The 27,832-nt window shown below is 41.7% G+C and overlaps 1 protein-coding gene across 3 annotated transcripts; it reads right to left on the bottom strand.

Annotated features, from left to right (window-relative positions):
• Nucleotides 1-109: 109 nt before the first annotated feature.
• Nucleotides 110-27,614, bottom strand: LOC128893200 (protein groucho-like). Of its 3 annotated transcripts, XM_054154026.1 has the most exons (6): nt 27,567-27,614; nt 15,000-15,062; nt 14,834-14,920; nt 14,633-14,659; nt 12,967-13,323; nt 110-597 (listed from the first exon to the last, which is right to left on the bottom strand). In XM_054154026.1, the coding sequence occupies exons 1-6, from the start codon at nt 27,600-27,602 to the stop codon at nt 583-585; spliced, it is 585 nt and encodes a 194-aa protein (XP_054010001.1). In that variant the 5' UTR covers nt 27,603-27,614; the 3' UTR covers nt 110-582. The 3 variants fall into 3 exon arrangements, with proteins under 3 accessions (XP_054010001.1, XP_054009998.1, XP_054010000.1); XM_054154023.1 differs by lacking the exon at nt 110-597 and having other exon boundaries at nt 12,093-13,323; XM_054154025.1 differs by lacking the exon at nt 110-597 and having other exon boundaries at nt 12,094-13,323; nt 14,834-14,908; nt 27,567-27,606.
• Between the last annotated feature and the right edge of the window lie 218 nt (nt 27,615-27,832).

The raw sequence follows: 27,832 nt of genomic DNA, 5'->3' as shown, positions 1-27,832 counted from the left end.
AACATAACAATAAATACCATAATGGCATAACAACAAATAAATAACAATAATTTTAAATATAAGTCTTTACTAAAGTGTCAAGAAATAACAAAAGGAGTAAAATTTACTCGATCTTTCCATTCTAGGGTCAAGTGTCTAAAAAATCGAAACAACGATGGCTAAGATTTTCTTTTCCTTGGCAACTCTCGCCCGTGTACTTTTCCCTCGACATACTAATCAAACTCGTCAAGCAAAATGGAGAAACGAAAAACTTACTACGTGCTCTACAGTGCGCAGGTTTAAATATGCAAATCTAAGGACGTTGCATTCGTCTTTGGAGAGGTAGAGGAGATAGAGATTAAATAACCAGAAGACTCCCTTAAGGCGTTTTTTTAGCGCGCTAAGAGGTGCGTTTCTTCGTGAACTCTTTTTTTTTTCTCACCGTTGACAAAAGATTCTTCAAACTTTACACATTTATTTATACACATTTCCAGAAAACATATATTTCTTTTCCTTTCTTCATACAGAAATATTAATTTATTCGAGAAATATATGAACCGAAGGGCTTCGGTGAAAAAAAACGCTCCTGGTGTCCCTGATTTTTTAAATTCTATTCATCTGAAACAAAAAAATGACATTGCGTCGTGTTCAGTACGAGTATAGCTATGCCTGAGACTACAACGATAAACAAAGATATTAAACGGTTCAAAGATGAAACGATTCAAACGACTTTTCAAATAAAAAGCAAACGAAATCTTGTAACGAGAGTGAAAACATAACAAAGTGATCGCGGACATCATGCTTGTTGTAGTCCCGGCGATAAGGATACATTTACTTTATATTTGTGCAAAAATTTCGTGAATATTGGTTTGTTATCAGAGTCTGTAGGGACACCAGCGCAGAAAAAATTCTAGCTTACGAACAAATATAAGCGAAAGTATACGTGTAAGTGTATATTGCTTGTCACATTCAAAGCAAATCTTATAGCAAATACAGCCTGAACAAATTTATTTTATGTACAAATATTTCGATCCTCGATAATTGGGTCTCGTTTGTAATAAATGTTTCGTTTATATTAGAAACAGTGCGTATTCGGATTAGTACTATTAGAATAATAAGTATTATGACAAACAACATTTTTCTCGGGATTACTAAGTATTCAAATTTCAGGTTCATTGATTTTTTTTAGATGGAAGATGACCTTCTACGTGAACATTTATGGATAATAGAAAGTAGATTGGTGTGATTATATCGAAGGAGCGGTTTTACTCTGAGTGATTCTATTCTTCAAAATTAAGTTTTTGTTCCTGTTTCCTCAGCGACAAGCCAAAGCAGATTCATGCCCTTACATCGGGACAGAACTTCGTCAATGCATCAAGGGATTACTGCGCAACAACGCAAACTATCATTCGATTTCGACAAATTTCTTCGATTTAGAGTAGGAATATTTATGAGCCTATACGCTACACGATACGAATAAAGACATCCCTCGCAATAATAATTCAACTCATCCAACGCCCATTAAATACCGAATTAAACCGCAGCCATTCCTCACGTTTATGGTTCTTTGAAAAAGTTACAAATACACGGTGTTTAGAAATCGATGCCCACTCGTGCAACTATTCCAACCTTCGACTGATAAAAGAAGAAAAGGATTAAACATCGCTACTTTGGTACGACAAAAGAGACCTTAAAAAAATAATAATTCCACCCTTTAAAACCCTTTAATGTGCGAAGACCCCTTGACTCGGTTCCGCCTCGCCTCGCGGCGGCGAACGAAATTCAAGAGATTCCACGGTTCGCCGAGGAAATCGCGCTCTCGCGAGACCAGGCGTGTACGTATTCGAGTTTCTCTTTATCCCCGGCGTGCTCGTTCCACCCCTTCCTCGTCCCCGTGGCACGGGGGAAGCATTATTACGGACGCGTCAAACTGTAAAACGGATCGGGAATTTTATTCTCGAGGCGAGGCCGCGTGAAAGACACGTGTGTCACGGAGGTGGTTACAGCGGTTAGACATCGCGGAGCTAACGTAACCTAACCCCGCTTCCGTGATATCTCGAGCGTGTGCGCGGGTATTTCCATCTTTCGTCGTGCCGGTAACAGGGCGCACCGCTGCTCCTTTGATTAATGCCTTCCTGCGGCCCCGAAGAAGGGCACGGGGAGAGGAAACAGGGGGACGAGGACGAGGGAGCCGGGGGTAGAGGCGAACCAGAGACGGCGAACTGCGGGACTAAATCCTCTCTCAGGGGGTGAAGCGGAGAATCGTGAAGGAAAGAGGGACTGAATAGCAGTTCCAAGAGCCAAGCGTGGACACGCGAGAACTCATTTCCGGTTATACCCTTCTCTCTTCGTGCCCCTGGCCCGTGTCACCGGCCCGCCGTGCTAATACACGGAGGAACGTTGCCCACGAGAGGGAACACACTTAAGCTCTGCTCCGTAGACTGTTGTGAATTACACGCGACCATCCGTGACGCCCAGGGACGAGCAACGCTTTATTCGAATAATGCCCGACGAATGAAAACTTTCCACGATTGTTCCACAGCGATTTCCACTCGATCCGACTGCTCTCCGGATGAGGAAGTAGCTATCTTAGCTCTGGTGCACGTTTGTCGTTCGATGAAAGGGCCAATAGTGGGTTCGGATGAATGGGTTTTGTAAAGGAATCACGAGAGTTTTATTTTAAAGTCTACGTCGCTGTAGAACGTCTTTCTTCAGAGTCTTTCTTCTATGGCTCTCTAATTAAACGCTTGTTGTGACACTTTTCGTACGTGCATACACAGTCAGTGCAGTAAGTATTCGTACGCATAGGCTTCATGTTACCAAATTAATTTTCCATTATAAATATGCACATGAACATCCCATAAATATTCGTACCTTCTATGTCTATTGAAGAAGTTTGACTAAATTAAATAATAGTTTCGATGTTACCAAATGAATTTTTCATTATAAATACGTATATGAATAAGGTTATAAATGTATATATTTATATATAAACACACACTTGGAAACATCAAACCTGCCGTTTAATTTAAACAGATGTCTTGAATAGACACAGAGGATACGAATGTTTATAGAGCTGACTGTATATATTTATAATGAAAAATACATCTGGAAACATCAAACCTACCATATAATTTAGACAAATTTTTTCAATGAACATAGAAGGTACGAATAATTATGGGACTGACTGTACATGCAAGTATGTAACAGAAAAAATATTGGAAAATGTATAAGGATGAAATGCATAACTAATATATGCATAATAAATCCATAAATGTAAAAATATATACAATATCAACTTTAAAATACATGTTACACTATCTAGAAGACAAGACACATTTTCATTTAGATCAGTGTATTCATCTCTAACAATACATTAGGTTGTCCAATAAGTTCGTGCCAATTTTTATGAAAAATTCAAAGGCACAATTTTGATATAAATATATCGTTATTTATTTCAAACGTTATTATTTGGCGCTATTTATTTTCGACCATTCTGATATATTCAGACCTGTACTACGTACCAAAAATCGACATGGACTTTCCAGGCAACCCAATAATACATGTACACATAGTTCTAAACGAAAAGTCAGGACTTGCATTCATCTGCTTGAAATTAACTTCCAAAGAAGACATCCCTTTCGCCCAATTCAACATGTCTCTGATCAACACAAGAGACCTCGATCCAAATTATTTACCATCGAAATTATTTAACATCGAAAGGTAATTTAATCGCGCACTTCAGATTGTAATTTTCGTTTCGCAAGTGGCAAATTAAAACTGGTTTCCCTTTTATTGGCCTGTTCTGAATTCATCGTTCGAATGAAAATTTTGGGTATTCCTGATGCCTAGCTGTCTCGTGGCGGGTATTTGCTATGTAGGGGTGGATCGCACTCGCGCACAAGCTAGCTGAATCTGAAATCTTGTGGAACACGTAGCGCGGTTGGAGGCCAGGACCGAGTGGCCGTATCGATTGCTCTAGGGACTCCGTTCCGCGGTAATTTCGGGGAAATGTTTCGATTAATGGGGCGTTAATCGAGGAACAGGAAGCCGGGGGTCGATGTTTGCGAACGCGAATAAAAGGGACCACGCAATATGCTCGGTTTAAGTGCACGCGCGCAATTATTCCTCGAACCATTCAAGATACGGAAGCGTACAGGACGTCCCATTAATCGTATCATTTGCTGTCGCGTCAATATTTCCGCTGTCTTTCTATTATGCGATAAAGTAACTCAAGATATTAATAACGAGATGTCGCGCCTGCGTCGCACGGGAGAAAAATAATAAAATGATCCCACAAATTGCAAATGTTCAATGTCTTCTCGAGATAAACACCTGTTTACAATATTTGTTCAGAGGAACATTTTTTAACCTGGGATATACATAACTAGAATTACAGTCAGTGTAATAAGTACTCGTACGGGAACCAATACAAAATAGAATTGCATATACTTATTTTATTAGTCAATCTTAATTGAAGAAACAATTAACCAACATTCACAACTTTTCTTACTAATTTTATTTTAAATCGGTTGCTGTCCGAATACTTCTTGCACTGACTCGACTTCGAAGGGTTGAGTTTCCACCCTTACAACAGCACTGCAATTAGGTCCCCATGAATTTTATCTCTGCAAAGATCCAAATTTTTACTCTTTCAGAAAAAAGCAAAACCCCTTTCCAACTCCGATCTATTCATTTTTCCCTCTCTGGAGTACATCAATCCCATCGACAGCGGCCAAAGACGTAAAACTGCAGACAGACGCCACGGTCTTACAAGCAGCTCAACCGGCGTAGCCATTCAAGGATGATTTTAACAAAATTGTTCGCGCTACGACAAAGTTCGCGTCGCTGCGACGCCAAGGTATAGGCATACGTTGTACGAGTGGAATTCTGAGCAGGAAACTAGGTACGTTAATTTCGAACACTAAAGCTCGGAGTATGTGACACGGTATGAATGCGAGAGATATGTGAATTACACTCCATTGTCTCGAGGACACCGCTCAAATCATAGCGCGCGCGCGCGCGCGGACAAAGGTCTGAGCTTGGGACCAAGTACGCCAAGTTTAGACTCGGTTGAAACTTTTCTCGCGCGGCAGAATGCGAGCAGAAATGCCTACTAATACACAGATACAGTCAGTGTAAGAAGTATTCGTACAGCGACCCATTTAAAGTAAATAGTTCCTGTACGAATACTTATTACACTGACTGTAGCTGCTTTATTAACTATACGCGAGGGCAAAATGTTTCGCGCCCTCCCTTCCAACCTCTTCCCCCACCCCGGCCCCCACCCCGCCAAACGAAACTTTCAGGTGCAAACAGGAATTCGAACGGAAAGGGTTCGCCGTGTGAATTTTCATTCAAATTTTTCACGCGACTAAACGGTTAATTAAATAACATCGTAACTTTCCTCATCTCTGCGATGGAACTGCGGACTATGCGAAAACGGATACTCCGGCCCGCGTTCGATCACCGATTTCGCAATTACAGGCCCAATTGTAGGGTTACAAGCTGGTTTTCCGTTCTAAACTATTGGAAACAGTGAGAAAATTCCTTTCAGGCGTAATTTTGTTTCCGATGGACCAGTCTGCGCGATGCATACTCCATACGGGAATAGTTGCAAGCCGGTTTTCTGTCGAGAACTATTGGAAATTGTGAGGAAATCTTTTCTTTTTTCACTGAAACAAATTGTAGTTTTGTTAACGACGAGGAAGTCTGAATAAAGGATACTGCAAAGTGTTACAAGCAGCAAGAGAAGTTTTCTGTCGAAAATTATTGGAAGTGGTGACAAAATTTTTTTTTTTAATGAAAATAAATTATTTTGTTGACAATAAAGTAGTATATATAAAAGATACTCCACTGAGGGAAGAGTTACAAGCAGGTTTTCTGAAGAAATAGTGAGAAAATTATTTTTGTCTACCGAAACAAATTGTAACTTTGTTAATGAAATAAAATTCTGTGTAAGAGATATTCCATAAAAAATTAAATGCTGATTTTTAATTGAAAATAATTGAAAATATTGACAAAATTCTGTTTCAGTGAAAACAGAATTATTTTGTTGAGGGTGGAACAGTCTGCATAAAGCACACCCCATTAAGGGAAGAGTTGTCAATTGATTTTCTGACGTAAATTATTGCAGATAGCAACATAAATTATTTTTTAGTGGAAACTAATCGAATAAAAGAATTAACAAGGTTGAGAATGTAAAGTCATCGAGAAACAAGGTTAGATCATGAGCTACCCTATTATACTCAACAGGTAGAAAAGTAATTAAAACTAAAGAAAATATCGTACAAAAGGAAACAAAGTGTTACATCCAAAATCAATTTAATAACAATAGAACCCAGTTACTAATTTATGCACACCTAAATTAAAAAGCCATCGATGGCTGAAAATTAACTCTGTGAAATAATTTATAATCAATCCTGGTTTTGACAAACAATTGTTGCACTCCTGTTTGTTCCTGTAAACCACACATTATAACTTCGACCTTTGTTGCAATTACGCATGAAAGGAATTCTTTAATTTTTAAATCCACCACTGACCTCCCTATGAATTATTTTGTTCGAAATAAATAAAAATTCATGGCAACAGCTAATTAATGAGAATTAATTCGCGGCACTTGACAATCGTGCGACGATGTTGGAACGTTACATTTATCAATAACTTTACCTCTTACTTCATATCAAGAAAGTTACACAAGACAGACCAATTGGTGGTCTAACACCGATCGCTTTAATTTATTTCGATTCAAAGAAATAAAATCGTAAAACCCGATACCGTTTATAACGTCCAACCCCGGTGAAACTCGCGCGAAAAATCACGGTACAAGCGACACACGCACGCCAGCGAACGACTCATTTTCATTTCAAAGACGGCGAATCGACGTCGACGATTGCCACCGGAATGAAAAAGGGTAACCCGAAGGGAGCCCAGGGGCGGGCAGGGGTGTATGAGGGATTCACGCTTGTCAACGAAACGAAAACACGTATCGTTCTCGTAGCTCCAGTTTCGAACCCGGGAATATCCACTTTTTCACACGTCCGAGCACTTTCCACGATGCAATCGCCGCGGCAATACGATACGTTGGGTACACATGTGCGACAGGGCCGAGGACAGGTCGCCATCGGTCGATCGCGCGTGTTCGCCACCGATACTCCAACACCAGCGCCGGGTAAATGGAGCTGATGACGGAGTCCGGTCAGTGGCTCAACTTCGAACAAACTTCCAGGCACCCTTGGGGTTCGAGGGATTGCCCGTGTAAACGACGCGTCGTTAGTTCTCCCGGTGTTCTAGACGGAAAAGGAGCTTTAAAGAGAGAGAGAGAGAGAGAGAGAGAGAGAGAGAGAGAGAGAGAAAGGGTAGAAAGGAAGTAGAACGAAAGGGAACCAGTCAAGAAAGAGAGAAAAAAATCGCACGAGCGTGACTTATATTTCCCGATCGAGACTCCGGAGACTCTGTGCGACAATCGGCTACGACAGGTAGCGATCGGATACGCGTATCCGATCGTCCAACTCGGAAGCAATTTAGACGTTACGCTATTATAGCGGTTATTTTTTATTTTGTGCAGGTCCGAGGCGAGTCGTGATTTATTTACTGAGGGAAGTAATTGACATTGACTTTTAAAATTAGTACAGTTTGTGGGCAATTGATATATTTTATTAAGAGTATATATTTTAAACTACAGTAAAATATTCGTTTCCATTAATTCAATTCGTGTACAAATATAGAATATACTTAATTCTCTAATTATCGATATAGCATGTATTTTGTGCACGTTATTATAATCCTTTACGTACTTTACATTTTAAACTACAGTAAAATATTCGTTTCAATTAATTCAATTCGTGTACAAATATAGAATATACTTAATTCTCTAATTATCGATACAGCATGTATTTTGTGCACGTTATTATAATCCTTTACGTACTTTATATTTTGAACTGCAGTAAAATATTCGTTTCAATTACTTTCAATCAATCTAGAAACCCTAAACAATTAATTGTCTTCAATATCGAATAATACGAATTGATCGAAAGCTACTAGAATCGCTTCCCGCGGTGTCCTAAGTACACGAAGTTAATTCTTCGGTTCGCCGTTACTCACAAAGCCGACCAGCACGCTGGGTCATTTATCCGTGAACTCGTACCGACGGAATATCGTCCATTCAACGCGGCCAACACTCTAATTACCGCGTTACAGAGAGCACGGGGCATAAATAACCATTTATGTTCCGCGGCGTCAAAATTTGAAGAATCCGGGAGCCGTAGGTAATCCCAGCGTGCCACGGGAAAGCACCTTTAATTTCCGCGGCTCTGAATTCCCACGCGAAATGCCGAAAGGAGCCGGGCGATTCCGCTTGCGCTTTTCGGGGCTTCGTATCTCGGGGAGCATTATGCGACGCGTCGTTTTAAGAGCGATGAAAAAGGATCGCGAGTCCTTCTAAAGACTAAATCAGCGGTTCTTAACCTTTTTAAACCCACAAGCACGGCTTGGGAGATTCTCAGGGGCACGTAGTACGGTTTAGAAAATACATTTCAAGAGTGTAATTTAAATTTCTTCGGCTTGGAAGGTGAAACTGACGAAGGAGAAGGAGAATTTTTGTTTTATTTAAAAAATTACGAAAACTATAAAATTCTTGATGCTGATACAAATCGAAAAGTCCGGATCGATAACGCAGTCCGAGCCTCCGTTATCGAGATACAAGCACTCGAAGTACATCAACGACTCTGCGCAAGTGCGCAATTAGTTCTCAGAGATATAAAATGGCGCGCGTCGCGATCGCGTACCTAACATAAAAACCTAACTTAAAAACAACGTCTCGTATCACAAAACGATCAAGAACTTTTCGATTCCTTCTCACGTCAAGAATCGAACTCGAAAAGGGCCTCGTCGCTTTTCCCAACGCTCCTCGCGTGTCTCGTAATAAAAACGTTATTATTATTACACACAGAGGTATAAATGGAGAGGGCGAAGGGACAGAGGTTACACGAAAAGGCGGTACACTCGCGAAGGAGTACTTTAATTGTTGGGAAGCAGACGGGTCGAGGGAAGAGGGTCGGGGCTGGACGAAGGGGGGCAGGAGGAACAAGGCTGAGAAAAATAATCCAATTTAGTGAGAGAACGCGAGCGAAGCGACAGCGCGCAGTTCGCCTGTTTTCACGGTTTTTATAATTACACGCCACCTCGCGTCGCCACCCTCTGCGCCGAGGTCGCGCACTTTGTCGTCGCGATCCTGACAAAGGAGCGTGTTTTCATGGATATTTCACGGTGCCACGGCGAAAGGAGAAACTGTGCGACTCCTGGCTTGTTGCGAGACCCGACGAGACCCACAACCCGCCGCTCTATACACACGACACGCGGCGTTGCTGCCCGCTTTGCCGTTTTACCCGCGGACAAAAGTCATCCAATTTTTAGGGAGCACGCGCACCAGCTGGGTATTGCGAGTGCTTTTCGTTGCGTTTTCGTTGCTAAGCTTTATCGTTATGGAAACGGAGCGAGCGAGCTACCGTTCCGTTGCCCGAGCAGACGTCTGTCAGTCTCGAGTCACGGGAAAACTACACCGATAGCATCTGTCTGCCAGTTGTTTTCCGAAACCATTGGGAATAATGCGTTCGTTACGCGGTATGCTCGCTTTTTATCTCGACGCCCGACTACGAAGTCTGGCTGATACACGTTCGGATGGAAATCAATTTCGGGTGGACGATACTTGGAGGTTACTGGAAGGCAGTGATGAGCAAAACTCTAGGATTCGAATAAATCTGAAGTTTGCCGATATGTTTGTCTCTTTTCCTCTTTCGAACATATTTCAGAGAAAGAAACGAGACAATCACATGGGCAATCTTCAGATTTATTCAAAGCCTAGGGTTTTGCTCATCTCTGACTCATACCCACAACAATAGCTATAGCATTTCTCTTGTTCTGGTCTAGTGCGTTCATGGTTTATGGCAGAGATGGGCAAAACCTTAGGCTTCGAATAAATCTGAAGTTTGCCGATATGTTTGTCTCTTTTCCTCTTTCGAACATTTCCCAGAGAAAGAAACGAGACAATCACATCGGCAATCTTCAGATTTATTCAATTCTAGGGTTTTGTTCATCTCTGCTAGAAGGATTAGGTCTAGCCTTGAGCTCGTATTGAAAGAGGACTATTATCAGGAGTGTATAGTCCTGACTATTATAGAGTGGCCTCGTATTCGTCTAAGGAAAATTAAAGGAGGTTTTCCGAATTAAATTCGGTATCTGCTATTCTTTTCTCTCGACTACTCAAAGAACGTATCAAACACTCTTGTTTTAATTTAACCAACTTTGTACGTAGAAGAGAGATTTGTTCATCTCTGTATACAGTTATGAAACCATGCGTGCATCAGTGTTTTTAAAATGGCTGCTACGTCGTATCCTACAAGCAGAGTTTATGACACTCTTTTCGCGCGCGTACAATATGTTTATAGAAATTGCAGTAGCTATAAAATCCTGTTTTATGCTGTTATAAAATATAATACGAACGCTAGCGAAGAATGGAGACTTTCATTTGAAGGGAAATAGAATGTATTTGTTTACTTGTACCTAACGATAAGTCGTAATGTGAATCTTTTCTTATCCGATATTTTGATTCAAACTTGAAAAATTGAAGAGCTTGAGTAAAATTACGTAAAAGTATTTGAACGGAACTGCATGTATTGGTGAAATTTTAACGATGCTCTTAAATAAAACGATCAGATTCTGCAAAGAAAATAAGTCAAAACGTAACGCGTTATTGCGGGTCAATTTTACATAGTACACAGCGTATTATTCTAATCACAATTATTAAAATTCACATGAACATTGTACTCTTCTACTGTTTAAATAAATTCACCTTTCCACCCTCAAAAAAAGAAAGATTGCTAACAAAGGAGGCAAAAAATGATGAAGCCTTTTTGAAAAGAAACCGTATGCTTTTCGATATTGAGAATTGTAATCCACTTTGAATGGACGAGGAAACATCGCACAGTGTGTTCCATGTTTTTAATCAGCTTTTTTTCAGATGTGAAGAAGGGTGTGTAGAACAATCTCTGAAAGAAACGAAACAGAGTCGCTCCTCGCTACATTCAGAGATTCTTCTACATATCCTTCTTTACATCCGAAAAAAACTGATTAAAAAATTCGGAACACACTTCGCGATGGTCCCCTCGCGAGTTCAGTGACCAGGTCGAGTCAAGAACGACGAAGGCAGTAAACGCTGGGAACGCTTAGTTTGCTCAAGAAATTCGTCGAGTCGGTTCAGCTTTTATACTACCGTGCCTGAGAAACTGTTGTTGAAACATGTTTCATTGTTACAATTTACCTCGACCGGGTTCCCTCCCCGTCCCAGGTACACTTAAGAGTTGCGCCAAGAAATTCTCTTTTCATCGCAAACACGAGATGTCCGTTCCGTTCTACCAGCTCTACCTGTCATCGAGCGTTTTCGGAGTTTTATCGTTCCTGCTTCGGATATTTCCAGCGATACGTTGCAACCGGTCGCGCGATACTACGCGGGGCTCCACCGGTTTTATTTCCTTCAACTTTGAACCGTGCGCCTCCACCGAATGCATCGACGAGTTTGATGTGTTCCTACGAAACTGGACTTTTCTTAGAAATTGCTAAGAACTGGTACAAGGATACCTCGCCATCTCCCACGACTGCTGCTTTTATTATCCTCGTTCCTCCTCGAGAGGAGATATGTGCAACTCCACGGAAAAACAGTTCCAGTTTTTTCCCTTATGAATTATTCGCGTTCTGATCGGTTCACGTTTGAGTTGTGTGCGAATAATAAATTCCGTTAACCTCTTCAGGCTTGTATACTTTGGTACCCGTGGATTTTAAGAGCATTTTACAATAAAAAATAATTATAATTTCTGAAAATGTTGACTGTCACATACGTATATGCAATTGTCCACATATAGGTATGTGGACACTTCCTAAATTGGAAGAAGTATCGACGAATGTAACTTATGTTTCTGTATATTTAATTTATGTTGCAATCGAGAATATATTTTATCGATAGTCCGTTAACCAATTTAATTAGAATGTAACGTAAATAAACTAATAGATTACTTCCATGTCAATTAATCAGCGTTTAATTTAAACCGTATTTCTAGCAACAATTATGGAATATCTTGTGATAGTCAAGGGATTGAAAATAATAAAATTTGAATATCAAATTCAGCAATCCAAAAACCCTCCCAAAGCATTGTTCGTACGATATAGAATGATGAAGCATCGTCACGATCTTTAGTCGAATTTTTCGAGATTTCCACGTACGTCGCGAGGGACTGATTGAATATTTCCTAGTTATTTTATAAAAATGCTATTTGACTCGAATATATCTGAATATTCTCGCGCGAATTAATTGTCACGATACACCGCTGTAGAGCTGGCCATTATAAATAACTTTACTGCTTCTCTCGCAAGGGTGGAATTATTAAGTAACTCTAAATATTGGCGCGATTATAGTCATATAGAACATTGATCACATTACTTGGCAGTGCCCACTCTTCGTAAAGCAAAGAATCAAATCATTAGAGCGACTATGTAAACTTAAACTATATTTACCCATCACTATGTCCGTTTACTAAAGCAAACGTTGTTCTGTCCTTCTCGAAGAACAGTAACATTAATCTCGCACATATTAACAAATCCTAATTCTACATATACATTTCCAACAACATGCAAATCGAATAAATCTCTCTTCTAAGATTTGAAAGCTTCGATAAAAAAAAAAAAGAAAAAAAAAAATATCCGAATATAATACCTGTCTCAACAATTTCTCAAAAAATTTCCCAGCACTCAATACCCGCAAAAAAATAATCCCACCGAGCAGTCTCAGTCCTGGTCGACGCCACACACTTGGGCCACCTATTCTTAAATAGCGCGTAACAGGTGGGTCGAAGGTTGCGCGCGCTCGCGCTCGCAAAAACAAAAGCGTCCGTGGAATACGCGAGGAAGCGCGTGACGAGGAACAAGGATTAAACTCACGTGTCCGAGCTTCTCCTCCTTCCGCCTCTTGGGATCGCTCTCGAGGTCGGGGGTGCGGCTGCGGAATTTCTCGGGCGGCGAAACGGATCGCCGTAGTCTGTCGTCGGTGAGGGCGATCGGCTTACGATCCTCGGGAGTCTCCGCCGCCGCCCGGTGCTGTTGCAGATCCGACGGTTTCAGGAGCGCCTGCGCTTGCGCCTGGACCGCAGCGGCCGACGGATGCGGGGGCGGCGCTAGATGCGGCGGAACCACCGCGGCTGCGGCCGCAGCGGCTGCACCTGCGAAGCCCAACAATCCGCCTGGCGGAAGACCGCCGACCACCGCTCCGTGGGGCAGCTGCTGCGCGTGAATCTGTTGCTGTAACATCGGGAACAGACACACTCACCATCTTTCTTAATCATTTACCGAGGTTAAACTTTACTTTCGACCGCACAAAATTATTGACCTTCTTCTTTACCATTTGGCCCTTTGCAAGCGATGTTTTGGTTTATTATTAAATAAACGGAACAAAAATAAATCTAGAGTTGAGGGACACTGCGCCTCTCATTAGGGAAAGTTTCATTTCTGCTGCCTTCGTAGTTGGGCCTCTGGCTGTATTTGCCAAGCTGTATTATCGTCTTTTACCGATGATCTGTTGGTCAATTAGGTAGAGAATGTGAATCTTCGTGCGTGCATTTATCCGGAGTAAATGAAAATTGGCTGCACCGGGAAATTAGATTCCAAAACTCCAAACCTACTCAGACAGTATTTTCGTAACGTATTTTACCATTTTAATGTCATTCACTATCTCTACTTTTTAACCGTTGAATTCCTAACATTAAAACCTTCGTTTTTGTGATCTGGACATGAAGACCTACTAAATGGTATAAACAAAAAAAAATCAATAATTCTGTGGCCTCAAAGTAAAGTTTAGCCTTTACCATTAACGAAGATTTACACAGCGTCTTAACGTATGAGCTCGATGGACACTTGGTGCCCGACAAGCTAAGGGGCTTCATGTCAATCCATGCTACTTGGAACGTTTATTCAGATAAATATTAGGTTGGTAGGAAAATAATGTCGGTTTTCAAACTATATATTTAAATCCACATATCACAAATTAACATTCCTAGATGTCTCAGGTGGTCTATAAACTGTTGGCTTACACCCAACTCCTGTGCAAGTTGTCGGTTCGTGGATCAGCTACAGCCATTGCCTTCGACTGGTCACTGTCGACGAGAGAAAAGCATCTGCGATCATCTTCATCTTCGAGGTTCTCACCTCCTTTTTTGAACCATCGCTGCACCGTGCGTTCATTTATGGTACCGTCTCCAAATGCATCGCAGTTGCAGCTTTACGACCCAGTTTATATTCATATAAGAATATTACACGAGCTTGTTTATAATCCATTGCGAAGTAAATAACTCGAAGCACAAATTAACAATAAAAACAAAAGCGTACTTATCAGCATGCAGCGCGACATCTGCACTGTGAGATGACATTGGAACGTAAATAGAATAAAGTGAACAGTTATCCAACCGTTATAAAACCATGCGTGAAAGTTCGATTGTTCGAAAACCGACATCGATTTCTTACCAACCTAATATTTTTGCCGTCTGCGGTACGGTAGGCTGTCTCGAGACACGTTCTCGTAGTTCAGAGAAGCTTGAAAAACTGAAGGACTCACCAGTAGCTGCTGTAGACCCTGTTGTTGCTGCAAAAGAGTATCGCAACGGTTAGTCGGGCGGCTTACACGTGAATTACGGTTCGGGGATGAAATTGGGAACGCAAGCAGCGCGAAATTGTATCATACGGTGCCAAGATCAATGTCCGACTGCTTGCCAAAAAACTACGAAAGTTAATGGAATCAATTGCAGAGAAGGCTCACCCCAATAATAGCGTTTAGCTCGGTCGTCGTGACTTGCTTCGCTCTCTCGACGGCGTTGGCCACCTGCTGCTGATGCTGCAAGCCATGCTATCATTATCGCGTCGTTGTCACTCTCGAATCGCGAGATTGTGCGGCACACGTGCCAAACAGAAAGTCAAAGACTCACCTCTTGTGCCAGGAACGGTAGTAGCTGGACGATTATTGCGTTCAACCTCTTGGCGATCTCGGTCTGCAAGCATGATAAACGAGGCAATTAATGCGAGAACCGGGCGTGGCGTTAAGGGTGTGACGGATCAAAAGAAATCTCGAGCGGGCATTTTTCTGAAGCCCGGCGACGATAAAGGATTCCAGACTTTCGGTCGGTCTGGAATCCGGGGGTCCCGGGGTTAGGCCGCCGCACCTCGGCGACGTTTCTCGCGAATATTCGTACAAAATTAATTCCCCGCGACGTGACGCGGTAAAGTTTTAAAGGATTTCAGCTTTGCGGGGTCCAGCTATTTATTGCTTGAACGTTAATTAATTCGTGAGTGTATAAATGACGGAGAAATAATTTCTTTCGCAAGGTATTTTAATGAAAATTGTTGATAACGGGGCAAGCCTGTATTTTGTTTTTTCGAGAAAATTAAAGGATTATTTAGTTTGATTATATAAATTTCCTTCAGTCGAATTTAACTGAATTTAAATTGATATTTACAGGCTGGACAGGGACTGACACCATTTTTATAATTAGTCAATTATAAAAATCAATCGATTTCAATTATGAAGAATTAAATATCACTTGAAATATATTTTTGTATTATATTAATCCAATTTTGTGTATAAATAATTCATTTCTGACAAGTCCTCGTAATCTGAAGATGTCTTTCACTCTAACTCTTCCAAAGCAGGATTTTAAATAACTGGTCAAGGAACGACACAAAAATTATTGAAATATTTGAAGGATAATAGATCTTAATAAATTGTTCGTTTCGCGATGTTATTGGCGCGTTGTAGCCAAAAACGATAAACACTGAAGTGCACAGCAGTTTATTAGCGGAGAGGGACGACAGAAATTTCGATACCGTGTTTGGATGGTCGCGCTGACAACCGGACGAATTAATTGAAAAATCGGAGGTCGGCCCTGCGCGACTGTAAACCGAGCGGGAACAAATCGCGAAAACACCGTAAAAAACGTCATGAAATTCAGGATTACGTTACGGTGATTGTACAGCGCGTAACGACCGCTCGATGGCACGTGAGCTCTCGCCCATGCCCGTGGAAGGAGAGCGGTTGCTCATTAATGCGTGTCGATTGAATCGATTATACCAACTGCCACGTGACTAGCTCGCACAATGGTAAGCGTTACAAAAGAAAAGGATAAAACGCGGAGAGACGGATTCATAAATAAGTGTGGAATACGAGGAATAAACAACGAGCGGATATAACTATACTTTTAAATAATAATACAATAATAATTTCATGTTCCTGATACTTGTTTATGATTCTTTCTCATCTATCTTAGCTCGTGTCATTCTCCCCTCTCTTCCATTTACTTTAATTTTTCTATATGGAATAATTACTTGATTTTTAGTTCGTTGTTGCTTATTTCATTCTATGTGTTTGATTTCTTGTCGTTGTTTAATTTTCCCCAACACTTCTCATTGTAAGCTCGCCGCGAAAAGGTACCATGAAAATTATCCCCAAAACAACGGAGACATTCATCGATGCCCGTTACGGAACGTTTACAATGTTTTTCCCGTTGCCGATTCGAATAGCTCGACATGGGATAGAAAAGCGCATCGAACCGCAAACAGCTGACGCACCCATGCGTCGGAGTCACGGCCGACAAACAATAGACACGTGCGTGTGTGCATTATACGCGATCGCGACAGATCGGTTTCAACTATTAACTGCAACGGGCACAAGCACGCGCGTAGGGTGACCAACATTAGAAGAATCGACGAGTGATTGGAACAGGGCCGCTGATATTTTTTTTCGAGCTTTTAGTATACTATGCAAAAAATATTCTATTATGTGACACAAAAGATTTCTGTCAATCTGGTTGACTCAAAAGTCAAAGTCAAGAGAGACTCCATATTGGTGAAGCTAGCCTCCCTTTCGTTCTCTATTTCGTCAAGCTGCTGTATTCAAAAGCCCTTCTACCTTTGATCGTTGTTGAAGAACTTTTTCGTTAGATTTTTTTTACTAGTTTAATAGACAACATCAGGGTGTCAATCCTATCTCTAGGTATACAGACACAAGGCTAGGATACTCGAAATCCAAAATCAGAGGAGACCTCATATTGGTAAAACTACCCTCCCCTTCGATGACCAATGAATCTCATTCACTTCAACCCTTGATCAGGTACCTTTTCCCTCAGGTTTCCGTCACCGACGAATCTCAACTAAACAACACCAGGTTACCGGTCCCTAGTCACGCAAACTCGAGTCCCAGAGACGGTCACCTTGATTCCAGCAATTTCGGTGTTCACGTCGGCATCCCGGCGCGGCGTTCGCCCGGGCGTTCTCGCCGGGGCGCGTTTGGTCGCGCGTCGGAGGCTTCAAACCGAAAAAAATGTCATTATTCCCACGGGGGTATGGGGGGGGGGAGAGGAGGAGAGACGGAAAGATGGAAAACTGGCGCGTCCACGTCAGTTCGATTTCGCCCGGTCCGAGCCCCCGTAGGGGTGGGAGGACGGACGTGGAAGAAGGGTGCTGCTGCGCGGCGGATAAAAAAGAAAGAAAGTAAAAAAAATATGGAGAGAGAGAGAGAGAGAGAGAGAGAGAAAGAGAGAAAGAGAGAGAGAGAGAGAAACGCGTCGACGAAAAACGCGACAAAGGGAAACGCAACAGCGGGAACGGGGAACGTCAGAGCGAGACGGTAGGAAACAGGGCGGAGAGGTAACCGAACGCTAAAAGGGAAAGAGGGAAGAACGTCGACGTACCGGGGCGCGCGGGGAGGGGACGGGGGACGAGGAGAATTTGCGCGCGGGGTGGACGACGCGGCGCAAGTGTTGTCCGGTACGAAAAAATGGTTATTCCTTCTCGAATGTGCCCGATGCACATGCACATTTTCCCGCAGAACGGATGGTCCGAGGGCGGAGGTGGAGATACAGGGAGATGGCGAGGGTAGGGGATGAAACGAAGAGGGTCGACCGAGGAGACGCGGGGTGGAGCGAGAGGAGCGAAAAAGGGTAGATGGAGGTGGCCGAACCTGGTGGCAGGAGGAAGAGGAAAAAGAGGAGGCAGAGTAGGAGGAGGTAACATTGAGATTAGCAACGGGTAAAAAATCGATGTCATCGCCCCCAGCCCACCGCACCCTCGTTTCGCTCGCTCAACTCAACCCTCTACTACCCCCGCAGGGCCAAATAAAAGAACTCGAATACACGACCCCTGGAACCGCGTCCGTGTGCCCGGCCGTTCGTACGTGTAAGCATGCATACGGTGATGCAGCGTCCACGTACGTATGGGCGTCCGTGCGTGTGTGTACGCGCGTGAGGATCCTATGTACGCGAGCGCGTCGGAGAATATGTGTGCACGGACGGAAAGAGTACTGGAAAAGCGACCCCCGACTACCGAAAGGGAGAGAGAACGTGAGAACGGGACAGAGAGGTAGACAGAGCTGGAGAAGGAAAGTACGAGAAAAGCCGAGTGGGGGGGGGGGGGGTGAGAGTGATAGAGAGGGAGAGGAGGAAGCGCGCGGATAGATAGACGTATATATACACAGGAGGCAGGAAGAAGTGGAAAGGCTGGGTGAGTTATATGCAATTGGTCAGGCTGCACATTTTTTATCGGGCGCCGGGGCGCACCCGCGATGGGAAATGGTAGTTACTCTTGTATCGACGAACGCCGTCGGCGATAGGAATATTCTTGTCGAACCGGACGATCTTTCGTTTTCGAGGGGAAATCAGAGATCGGTGATCCCGCTTGCTTGACGGCGCCCCTCGAAAATGATTGCCTATCGCGACGTACGTATCTTTGGCACGTCGTGTCATTTTCGGTTACGAGAAGCACAAGCCCATCCTCCGAACGGTGGAACGATATTTTAGAGTCACTATAGGGAGACACCAACCTTCTTCTTCTGCAGGTTAAAATATTAGGGGCGCCGGAAAGTAATCAAAATTTTATCAACATTTAAAAGAAAGATGTATATTATGATTGACATTTAAATAACCTTCTGAAGAGTTATTCTTATAGAGTCATAATACTGTTGAGTAAATAAAAGATACATTCAATCATGTATTAGGGGTACCAGGTTGTTTATTATTTACCACGTCACTGTACACCGATTGATTTTTATCGATCAGATATTAAAAATTTGCGCACTAGATGGCAGAAGATTGTCGATAACGAGCACGATTACATAATTGATGAATAATAAAAACATATTACAAATTTGTTTAAATTGAATCTAAAAGAAACGACATTACTTTATAGCCCCCTCCCCCCTAATGTATTATGTTATATAATTAGGATAATCTTTCGAGAAGTTCCTATAGAATACTGTTAAATCCCTTTTTCCTTCACTATATAGAAACACATAATGTTCACAAAGTATTTATGTGACAAGGTAACGCGCACTTCACGTGCCCCATTTATGCCATAGTGTTCGACAAGGTAATACCTTGAAATACATAACAATGTTTCCTTTGACCTCAACGTGGTCTCAGTTGTCATCGATAAATCGAAAGGAAATAAGTCCGTAGGGGAAGCGGGGGTTCAATGCATCAAAATAAATCGCAGGATTACGTATCCACGAAGTCGCGGGTTTCAAAGGCTTATTGTACGCGATCGCGTCGACGATTTCCTTGGAAATTGAGATTTTTCGAATGACGCGGCAATAAAAAGACGAGGCAGAGGAAAGACTGTAAAAAGCACCGTCGACCGCGAACGAGAAAAATACGCGAAGATGGACAGGCCAGGATAAACGCAGACGTACTCGTCGGAGGGGTTAGGGTTAGACGAAAAAGAATGCACATGCGACGAGACCGCTACGCAACGCTCTTGCTTCATCCGGCGAGTCGTACGATGGTGCAGCAGACCCATCCGATAACACTTATCGCTTAATTGAAAGGCTCGTCCTCGGAACCGGCTGCCTGCTCGTTGGTCTGCTCAATTAAGCCACGATCTATGGCAATGTGCCGCGCGAATCCGGCACGACCGCGAACTTTCCATTAGAATACACGACACCAGGTTGGTGTATGGGCTGGCGGTGGGGTATGGGAGTCTTAGACACGTTTCGAGACTTCTTTGTTTGAATTTTTGTAAATATGGCTTGTGTATTTTGATAGAGCTTGTGGAAGAAGTAGTTGGATATTTCTGTTTGGGCCTTCTTCAGTGCAGCAGATGAAACTTGGTATTGTAACTTGGTATTGTTGGTACTTAATACGATACCATGTACAGTAATGAAAATATATCGTCCTATTCCGTTGTATGTAGTATTTCGTTGTATCTTGATGAATTATGCTATTATTCCATGTATTATGCTTTATGATGAATATTCTGTATTTTACAGTTTCAAGCTATATTTTGCTAGTCTATTCCGTAATATACTGTATTTTGGAGTATTATAACGTGTTACCATACGTATTATTATATCTTGATCCAATATGCTATTGCTCCATATATTATTCTCTATTATGCTTGAATATTCCGTATTTTGTAGTATCATGGTGAAATATGTCAATGAACTCGAAATTCAAAGAAAAAGAAGTTCGACATTATTATGACTCTATAAGGGCAATGTTAAATTCATCTTTCCTTTAGCTACGATGTATACAGTGTTATTTATAGTAAAGAAATAGACTCAAAAAAGGAATAGACTCAACATCGTTACGATTCCATAAGATCAATTTTGTATTCACTTTTCCTTTAGCTGCAAGATACAGTACCGAAAACCATCACTTTATTTAAAAAAAATTGTGAACTACCTCGAAATTGGAAGATGAACGTGTACCTCCACGCAGGAATCGACGTTCTTTGTGACGCCGCGCCGGCTCGAGGATACCGGAAAAGGGAAACTTTTAACTTTATCTGGCCCCACCTGCCAGCCAACAGTAACAGCAGCGACTCGTGTCATAGTAATAAAAGTTTTTACCTTTGCGACAAGCGTAAACTCGTTTCTCCGTCCCGTGTTACGCATAAGGGATTTTTTATCGGGGCTGCTTTTATCGCTCGGACACGACGAAATCTAAAGTTGTAACGTTGGATTACTGGCGTCACCGTTCCCCTGTAAACCACCGCGAGGGAGCGACCGTTAAGTTAAACGGAAACGCTTTGTATTTAATCGAATTTTAAATACCGACGTATGCTCGTTATAGGGGGACAGTTAACGAATGGAAAGAAACTGGTGTCGAATAAAATTTGTTGCCTCTATAAAACGGTCGCAATCGCATTTACGAGTAACTCCGTTGTAGTTTGTGATTACGGTTTCATTTTTTATACGAGATAGATTCAAATCGTTTATAATTTTATTATAATATTAGACGCGCGTATTTTTCGTTGGATGAATATTCTTTTAGTTTTACATACAATTAACGATTAAGGTTGATGCTACTTTTCGGGATTAGAATTGCGAGGCATTCGTGAGTTAGTTGCAATTTAATTGTGAATGTTTGGTTACTGATTCCGAAAGAGTAACTTTCCGCATGAACTCTACAGTAGATAAGTTTCTGTGTTAGAATTGGTAATATGGTGCCTCTGCAGTTGCGGATTCATTCTTCTCGCGTGCCAACAGTACTTCTGTGCACTCGTACATTTAAGAAAAACATGTATAGCAGTCGAAACGTGATTCTAGAAGATCCTAAACCACACATCCCCGCAAAATAAAATTTCCTTCAAAAAACAAAAATAAAAAAAAGATGCATATCTTGCAATCAGCTGCTACACGAATTCCCTATTAAGAAGAGACTTTTTTCTCGACGTGTCCGCAGGTGCCTCAAAAAAAGCCCAGGATCGAATAAGTTGCCAAGAAGCATCCTCACGCGTGACCGTATCGGACCAGTCGCGCGTTGAGACCGCGTGGTACAATTATTTGAAGAGCTGGTGGTGGAAGGGGTGGCAGGGTCGAACGAAAGGAGGAGAAAGACCGGTATAAGAACTGGGACATCGCCAACAAATTCGAGTTAGTCGAGTAGCGAGTGGTAAAGTGGTGGCTGCGGGCTTCAACGGTGGAGTGGGAGGCAAATGTCGACTTGGGGTGGCGGTAACATCGGAGAACGGGGGATGAATGTGGGTGGAGGGATGGCAGTCCGCGAAAGAGGGTTGGAGAGTGGGAGAAAAGTGGAGGCAGCGACAGAGGACTAATGGGAGAGAGAGCGAGAGAACGGAAAGGATGAAATCAGAGAGACTCGCCAACGATGCCGGCTAAAAAGGGTAAAAACGGAAGGGGCAGGTTGACGGAGACGCGTGGGGTGGCCACGCGAGGGTTGAAAAGGGAGGAGGGAGAGTCAGAGAGGTCTAACCTCGTAGGGGAAGATTGTTTTCATTCGGTGTTCAAATTGAAAAGGAGCGAGGACCGAAGACCGCGGCTCGAAAGCCGGCTAAGTGCCGGAGACAACCAAACGGAGGGTGATTTATTCTGTACCCCAACCCCCTCCGATCCCTCTTGCCGACCAAGTTCCTTTCATACCAAAAACGAGAAGACAGAGAGTCGACGGAGAGGGAACGACCGCGGAAGGAGAATTTCAGATTCGCACAAGTGGCAACGTAATCAGTTTTCGTCCGATGCGTCTTAACTCGTAGATGAGGGACGGGGTGGAAAGTATTTAACGGTCGGGGAATTGAAACGGGCTCGTAATCGCGCCACTTGACTCTTTGCACGGCGGTTAAATCGAAAAATATTTGCCGCGGAGTATATTCATTATCACTGGATTACGGATTTTATATATATATATATTTATATACAGGGTGTCCCGTCACTGGTGGTACAAGCGAGTAGGGGGTGATTCTACGTAAAAAATTGAAGCGAAAATGTAGAATAAAATTTGTTTATATGACGCTTTATTTTCGAGTAAAGTAATTTTAAATGTCGAGTACGCGTGCACTTCAACCAGCTCCAGTTGGACAATACAATTTTTCTCTTATGTAACTGACAGTTATTAGAAGTAGTTACTATTCAGACATTTTTAGTTGGTAACGCAGCTAAATAATTTTTTACTAAATTATGATAACAGTTCGATAACAGACCTTACTATTAGAAAATAAACATATAAGCAATCGAAAACACCTTCAATATAAAAGTTAATAATCAAGTAGCAATTATTTTATTTCAAACAGTTATATCAAGTTGAATTCAACAAAATTCAAGTAAATCGTCTGTCCAGCTGTTTGAATTCAAATTAAATAATTAAAATAATGAATTAAAATTACATCCGTTCCGCCTCGAAATAATCACAAATACAATGTATTGAAATTAATGGGCGGTAGTGCAGTAGGAATCTAATTGTAAATCGTCTGTGAACGCACGAAGGGAACGTTATCACGATTGATTAACCGATCGGTGAAGAACCAATAACTTCCTATTTTTCCTCTAATTAGCGTTAGAATCTCGGACCCGACGCGTTACACTACCCTAGTACAATTTGTCGTCGTGTTACGCCCGAAGGGGATTGATTTCCCGATGACCAGCGATTTTCCGTTTCCCTACTATTTCTTTTATTGCCACCCTCAACCACCTCCAATCCTCCCGACCTCTACGCGCCCATTAGCAATTATACGACCGTATCGAGTAACCACTTACTTTCATTTCCCTCGGCACGAAAGAGTGTATCATTTCGAATCGTTCCAAGGAAGTTAACTGTTTGCGGTCGAACCTCGAGATATTCGCGGCAAATGCTGTCCTTTTTATCCTTGCGGTCGCATTCCGGGATACACTCGACGCAGGTGTGTAATCGTTATCCTGACGGTGAAGTTTATTTTGCAAGGGAAGCAAACCTCGAAATTCGAATTTAAATGGCACCTCGTATGAATTATAAGTAGACTGAGAATTTGTATGCATTTATAGGAAATTTGAAAGTAATCAGGCTAAATTTGATAGGAAATTTGAAAGAAATCAGGAAATGCGCGCAGTATGCAATCATTTGAAAAAAGATATTGAAAGTACATATTAAAATATTTGTACAGTAAAATAAATTCTTATTTAAATTCAATTTTTGTAGATACGTCTGCAACGATTTTATTTTGTATAAAGATCTGCAGTTTAATTACAAGGTATGCCGTGCGAATCACATATAACGTGTGTTCGTTTTTCATTTATTTGTCAATTATCAGTCACTTTCCATGATAATGACGAATATATACACTCCATATTATGTATATGAAATTTAAAATGCCCAATGCTACGGATCATAAAAGCATCGGAGGAAAAATTTTGGAGTTAGCAGCTGCTTTAATTAGATTGGAACTAATTGTAAGGAATAAGCGACGGCAAGCAGTTAACGCAGCAAGCAGACCGAATCCCAAAAAACTCCAGCATTTAAATCGTGCGACTTTTATCGGGTTACAATCTCTTAACGACAGCCTTCCGTTTCAGCGAAACTCATCGCAGTGAAGCGTTTAAACGCAGGGTGCTGTAAAGAAGAAAGTAGTTTGAAAGTAGAGTTGCTGTACCAGCCCTTTTTTTCTGGCGTACGATATTCCATTTACTGAACGAATTTTTTCGAACGAAATTTTGGTCGTTTGAAATTGTGTAAGAAGAACGCGCCAATTTTGTGTTAAATGTATGAGACTGAAGAAGGGAGCACCGAATTATAATTAAAGTTAAGCGAATGTGTATTGAAACGAAAATTTATTAAAGAACTTATTGCGTATCGGAAAACGTTCGAATTTATGTTCAGTTTATCCTTTGACTCTTTAGAATTTTCCAGATTTTATTTACTTAAAGAAAAATGATGGCAGACATGCAGGGAATAATTTAAATACTTTTATCGCGAATCATCATTGATTTACATATACGTGCCGTTGGATATTTACGTAATATTTTGTATCTGTATAATTTAGGAAGAATCAACAAGAATAAAAACAAATATTAAATATTACCGGATGTATATTACCTTCCATGAAATATTTTAAATGTGAATTAACAGAATTATGCGTCCTCGCGCACTGTATCGTAAATTAAAAACATGTGCAACAAAATTATGGTCGAAAAGTAGTATTTTGACTTTAAAAAAAAGGAAAAACTAAAAATAAATATTAGTATAAATATCATCGGATATGCATCTTTATATACTGCATGGTAAATGAAAAGTATGTGCTGCCCTAATTTTACGTATGCAATCAAATTGTGGTCAAATAGTAAAATTTTTTACTTCAGAAGAAGATACAACCAAAAAACAAAGTAAAAACATGATGAATATATAGAAAGTTTCGCTTGAGACTTAGCAATGAAATAATATAAATAAAAATTTCAATAAATTTACAGCTCCGTTATACGCTATTTTCCACAGACGATTTTGAAGCATTCCGATAGAAACAAATAGAAATCCTCGACTCTACCATTAATTAATAGTAAAATAATATAAAACATTCTCGAGAGCCTGCAGTACACCAAAATCTAATTTCAGCAACTCCGATCGCTAGATGGTACAGCGGTCGCAAAAATGTATAAAAAAGCCAGGTTAACAGTTAAATATCCAGTCAGTTTCGCGAATCAACCCTGCGGTAATAATTTGTGTCTTTCTGTACAGTACGTCATCATATACTACGTCGCTTGTGCCGCTGGAACAGAAAATCGCATATTTCTCTGTCAGCTTTGATTTGCGGACGCGCGTTAACCGGGCATTTTTGTTTCTTTTTTGTGAACGCTATACGTCCCTAACGTTTCCTGCATCGCGGTTGCGTGGACCGCGATAAAAATCTACACGGCGCATGCCGACTTAATGCCGCGTGACAATTGACCAAGACATCACACACGGAGGCTGCGCCGGTGACAATAAGAACTCTAATAACGCAATTATTATCTGTCCAACTTGTTAAGGGAGATATTTGAAATCGACTGAGGGGCTTTCTTCAATCGGCAGAAATCGATTTTCAGCGGGTTTTGATAAAAGACGTGTCACGATCCGGTGGTAGAAGAAACACGGAAATCAATCCTCTGATTGGCCGTTACTTTGGCCTCGAAAGCTCCGAGAAAGTAGAAGCTGGAAGGCAGAGATAGACAAAAGTCGTGGCTAGATGAAAGTTTACGTTACGTAGAAAATACATCTTTTGGAGTTTGAATTGTGGCATGAAAATAGGAATAAAAAGATATTCGGATATTTAGATATTCAAGGCTAACGTTTTGACAATTAGAGCAACGAACAAAAAGAATTCTTTATTAGATATGAATTTTCTGATTTTCTTTCAATGAATGACATATTATTATTGGTCTTTTTCAGAATACATTCCAATTATATAAAATAAAATATCATTTTACTGAGTACTATGTAAGGAATTAATTTTTAGTTAGTTAGCTTTCAAGAAATTGAATAACACGAAAAATCTCTTGCAAATGTTAGTCACGTTCTTTTTCCAATTAATTTTTTGGTCAAAACTGAAGAGAATAAGAATATTTTTAAACAGATGTAGATTGTTCCACAAAATTTGCTCATTTTTTTCTTAAAAATCTTGCCTTTCGTAAACAAATCCTCAAGTGAAACAATATCGCTATTCATCTAGTTTCTAAAAATTCATCTAATTTTATCTAAGACTAAAGAAATCCACTCCACGACGTACTCGAAAAATTCCCATAAACAATCAATCCTAACGCGTTCTAACACAAGTAAACAATTTCTCCTAAAAATGACCAAAAATATTCTTCGAAGCATACTCTTACCTACGAAACATTTCAATGAAACACCTTAACTTCGTTCCTGCCGGAGCACGTATTTCCCGAATCCCGTTTTTCGGCCACGAGACGTCAACCGTATTAAATTTCCGCGACGTCGCGACAATTATCTCGCGTTCGAGCGCCGAACGAAAGCAATTCCGCCTGCGGAGCTAATGAGTCAATTAAGCGGTACACGGTTTAAAGGCCGACGTATCAATTCGAAGCGCAAATCGTACACGGCAATAACAACGCCGCTATAAAGCATCCTAAGCTAACTAGTTTGCCACTTGAGCCACCGGACGCAATTTCGCGCCGATTTAATGGTGGACCGGCCTGTACGACGACGGTCTCCCTACTCCCTGTCCCCGGGCTCGCACCCCATTGAGCAACGCCCCTGGGTACAAGGGTGAGAAATGATCGGCCGCTAATGCTAATGAATATCAGCTCGTCGTGTCAGGGAGGGTTGTTTGGAGTTTAGGAGTCCCTCTTCAACCCCTCCCACTTTCCAGGAGCCGGTTACCGTGGCACGGAGGGGTCGCGGTCGCTTTTAAGAAAATTACTGACAGAGGGGAAAACGGCCCACTGTTTCCCCTAATTAGCTAAAATTACACGATTTCTTGCGCCAGATGCGTCGTGTCATCCCCTTTCGTTTTCGCGGGCCTCGGCTGGACGCATTCCGAAACGAGTCAACGAGGAACCTTTTGATCCTCGAACCACCCTTGCTGCCGCCTCGGAAGCGCGATAGAAATCGGGTCGACATTCTTAACGCGACGCTCACCCTATCCACCTCCGGTTAATATCTCGTTGGAAACTCGGCTGAAAGGAACTTCTACCTCGCCAACTTTCTCCGTGGGCACGTTTTAGGCTACCTGCGACGAGATAAAGTCGCGCTTCCGAGGATCGCCGGCGAACACGCAAACGTATTGTTTCGAGAGGACTGGCTTACCTGCTTGTGCATCTCCACGGTGATACCGTACGACATCTCGTAGTACTGCAACAGAAAATTAAAGACGTACGAGGATTTAGTGCGTCAAGCGTATCGCGGGGATGCGATTTTTTATATCTGTGTTTGAGGAATCTTTCGGGGAACGATTATGTACCGTTGGTATGGGAGAAAAGTAAGTGCTCATTGAAGTGTTGTCGTATTTGGTATATATTCATTATGTAGCCATTTAGTGTAAAGAACTGAATAGTACATGATTATTGAGTCAT

This window comes from Hylaeus anthracinus, unplaced genomic scaffold, assembly GCF_026225885.1.
Source record: "Hylaeus anthracinus isolate JK02 unplaced genomic scaffold, UHH_iyHylAnth1.0_haploid 27241, whole genome shotgun sequence".
NCBI lineage: Eukaryota > Metazoa > Arthropoda > Insecta > Hymenoptera > Colletidae > Hylaeus > Hylaeus anthracinus.
The sequence above is the reverse complement of the archived record's forward strand: the minus strand, read 5'-3'. Positions and strand labels throughout refer to the sequence as shown.

What these genes read in the sequence shown, in the direction of transcription:
- LOC128893200 (XM_054154023.1), bottom strand. Translation starts at nt 27,602, where the DNA reads ATGTCGTACGGTATCACCGTGGAGATGCACAAGCAG. An exon ending in TACCGTTCCTGGCACAAGAG is followed by an intron (nt 14,921 to 14,999) that starts GTGAGTCTTTGA and finishes CGATAATGATAG; the next exon opens with CATGGCTTGCAGCATCAGCA. An exon ending in AGCTAAACGCTATTATTGGG is followed by an intron (nt 14,660 to 14,833) that starts GTGAGCCTTCTC and finishes ACTCTTTTGCAG; the next exon opens with CAACAACAGGGTCTACAGCA.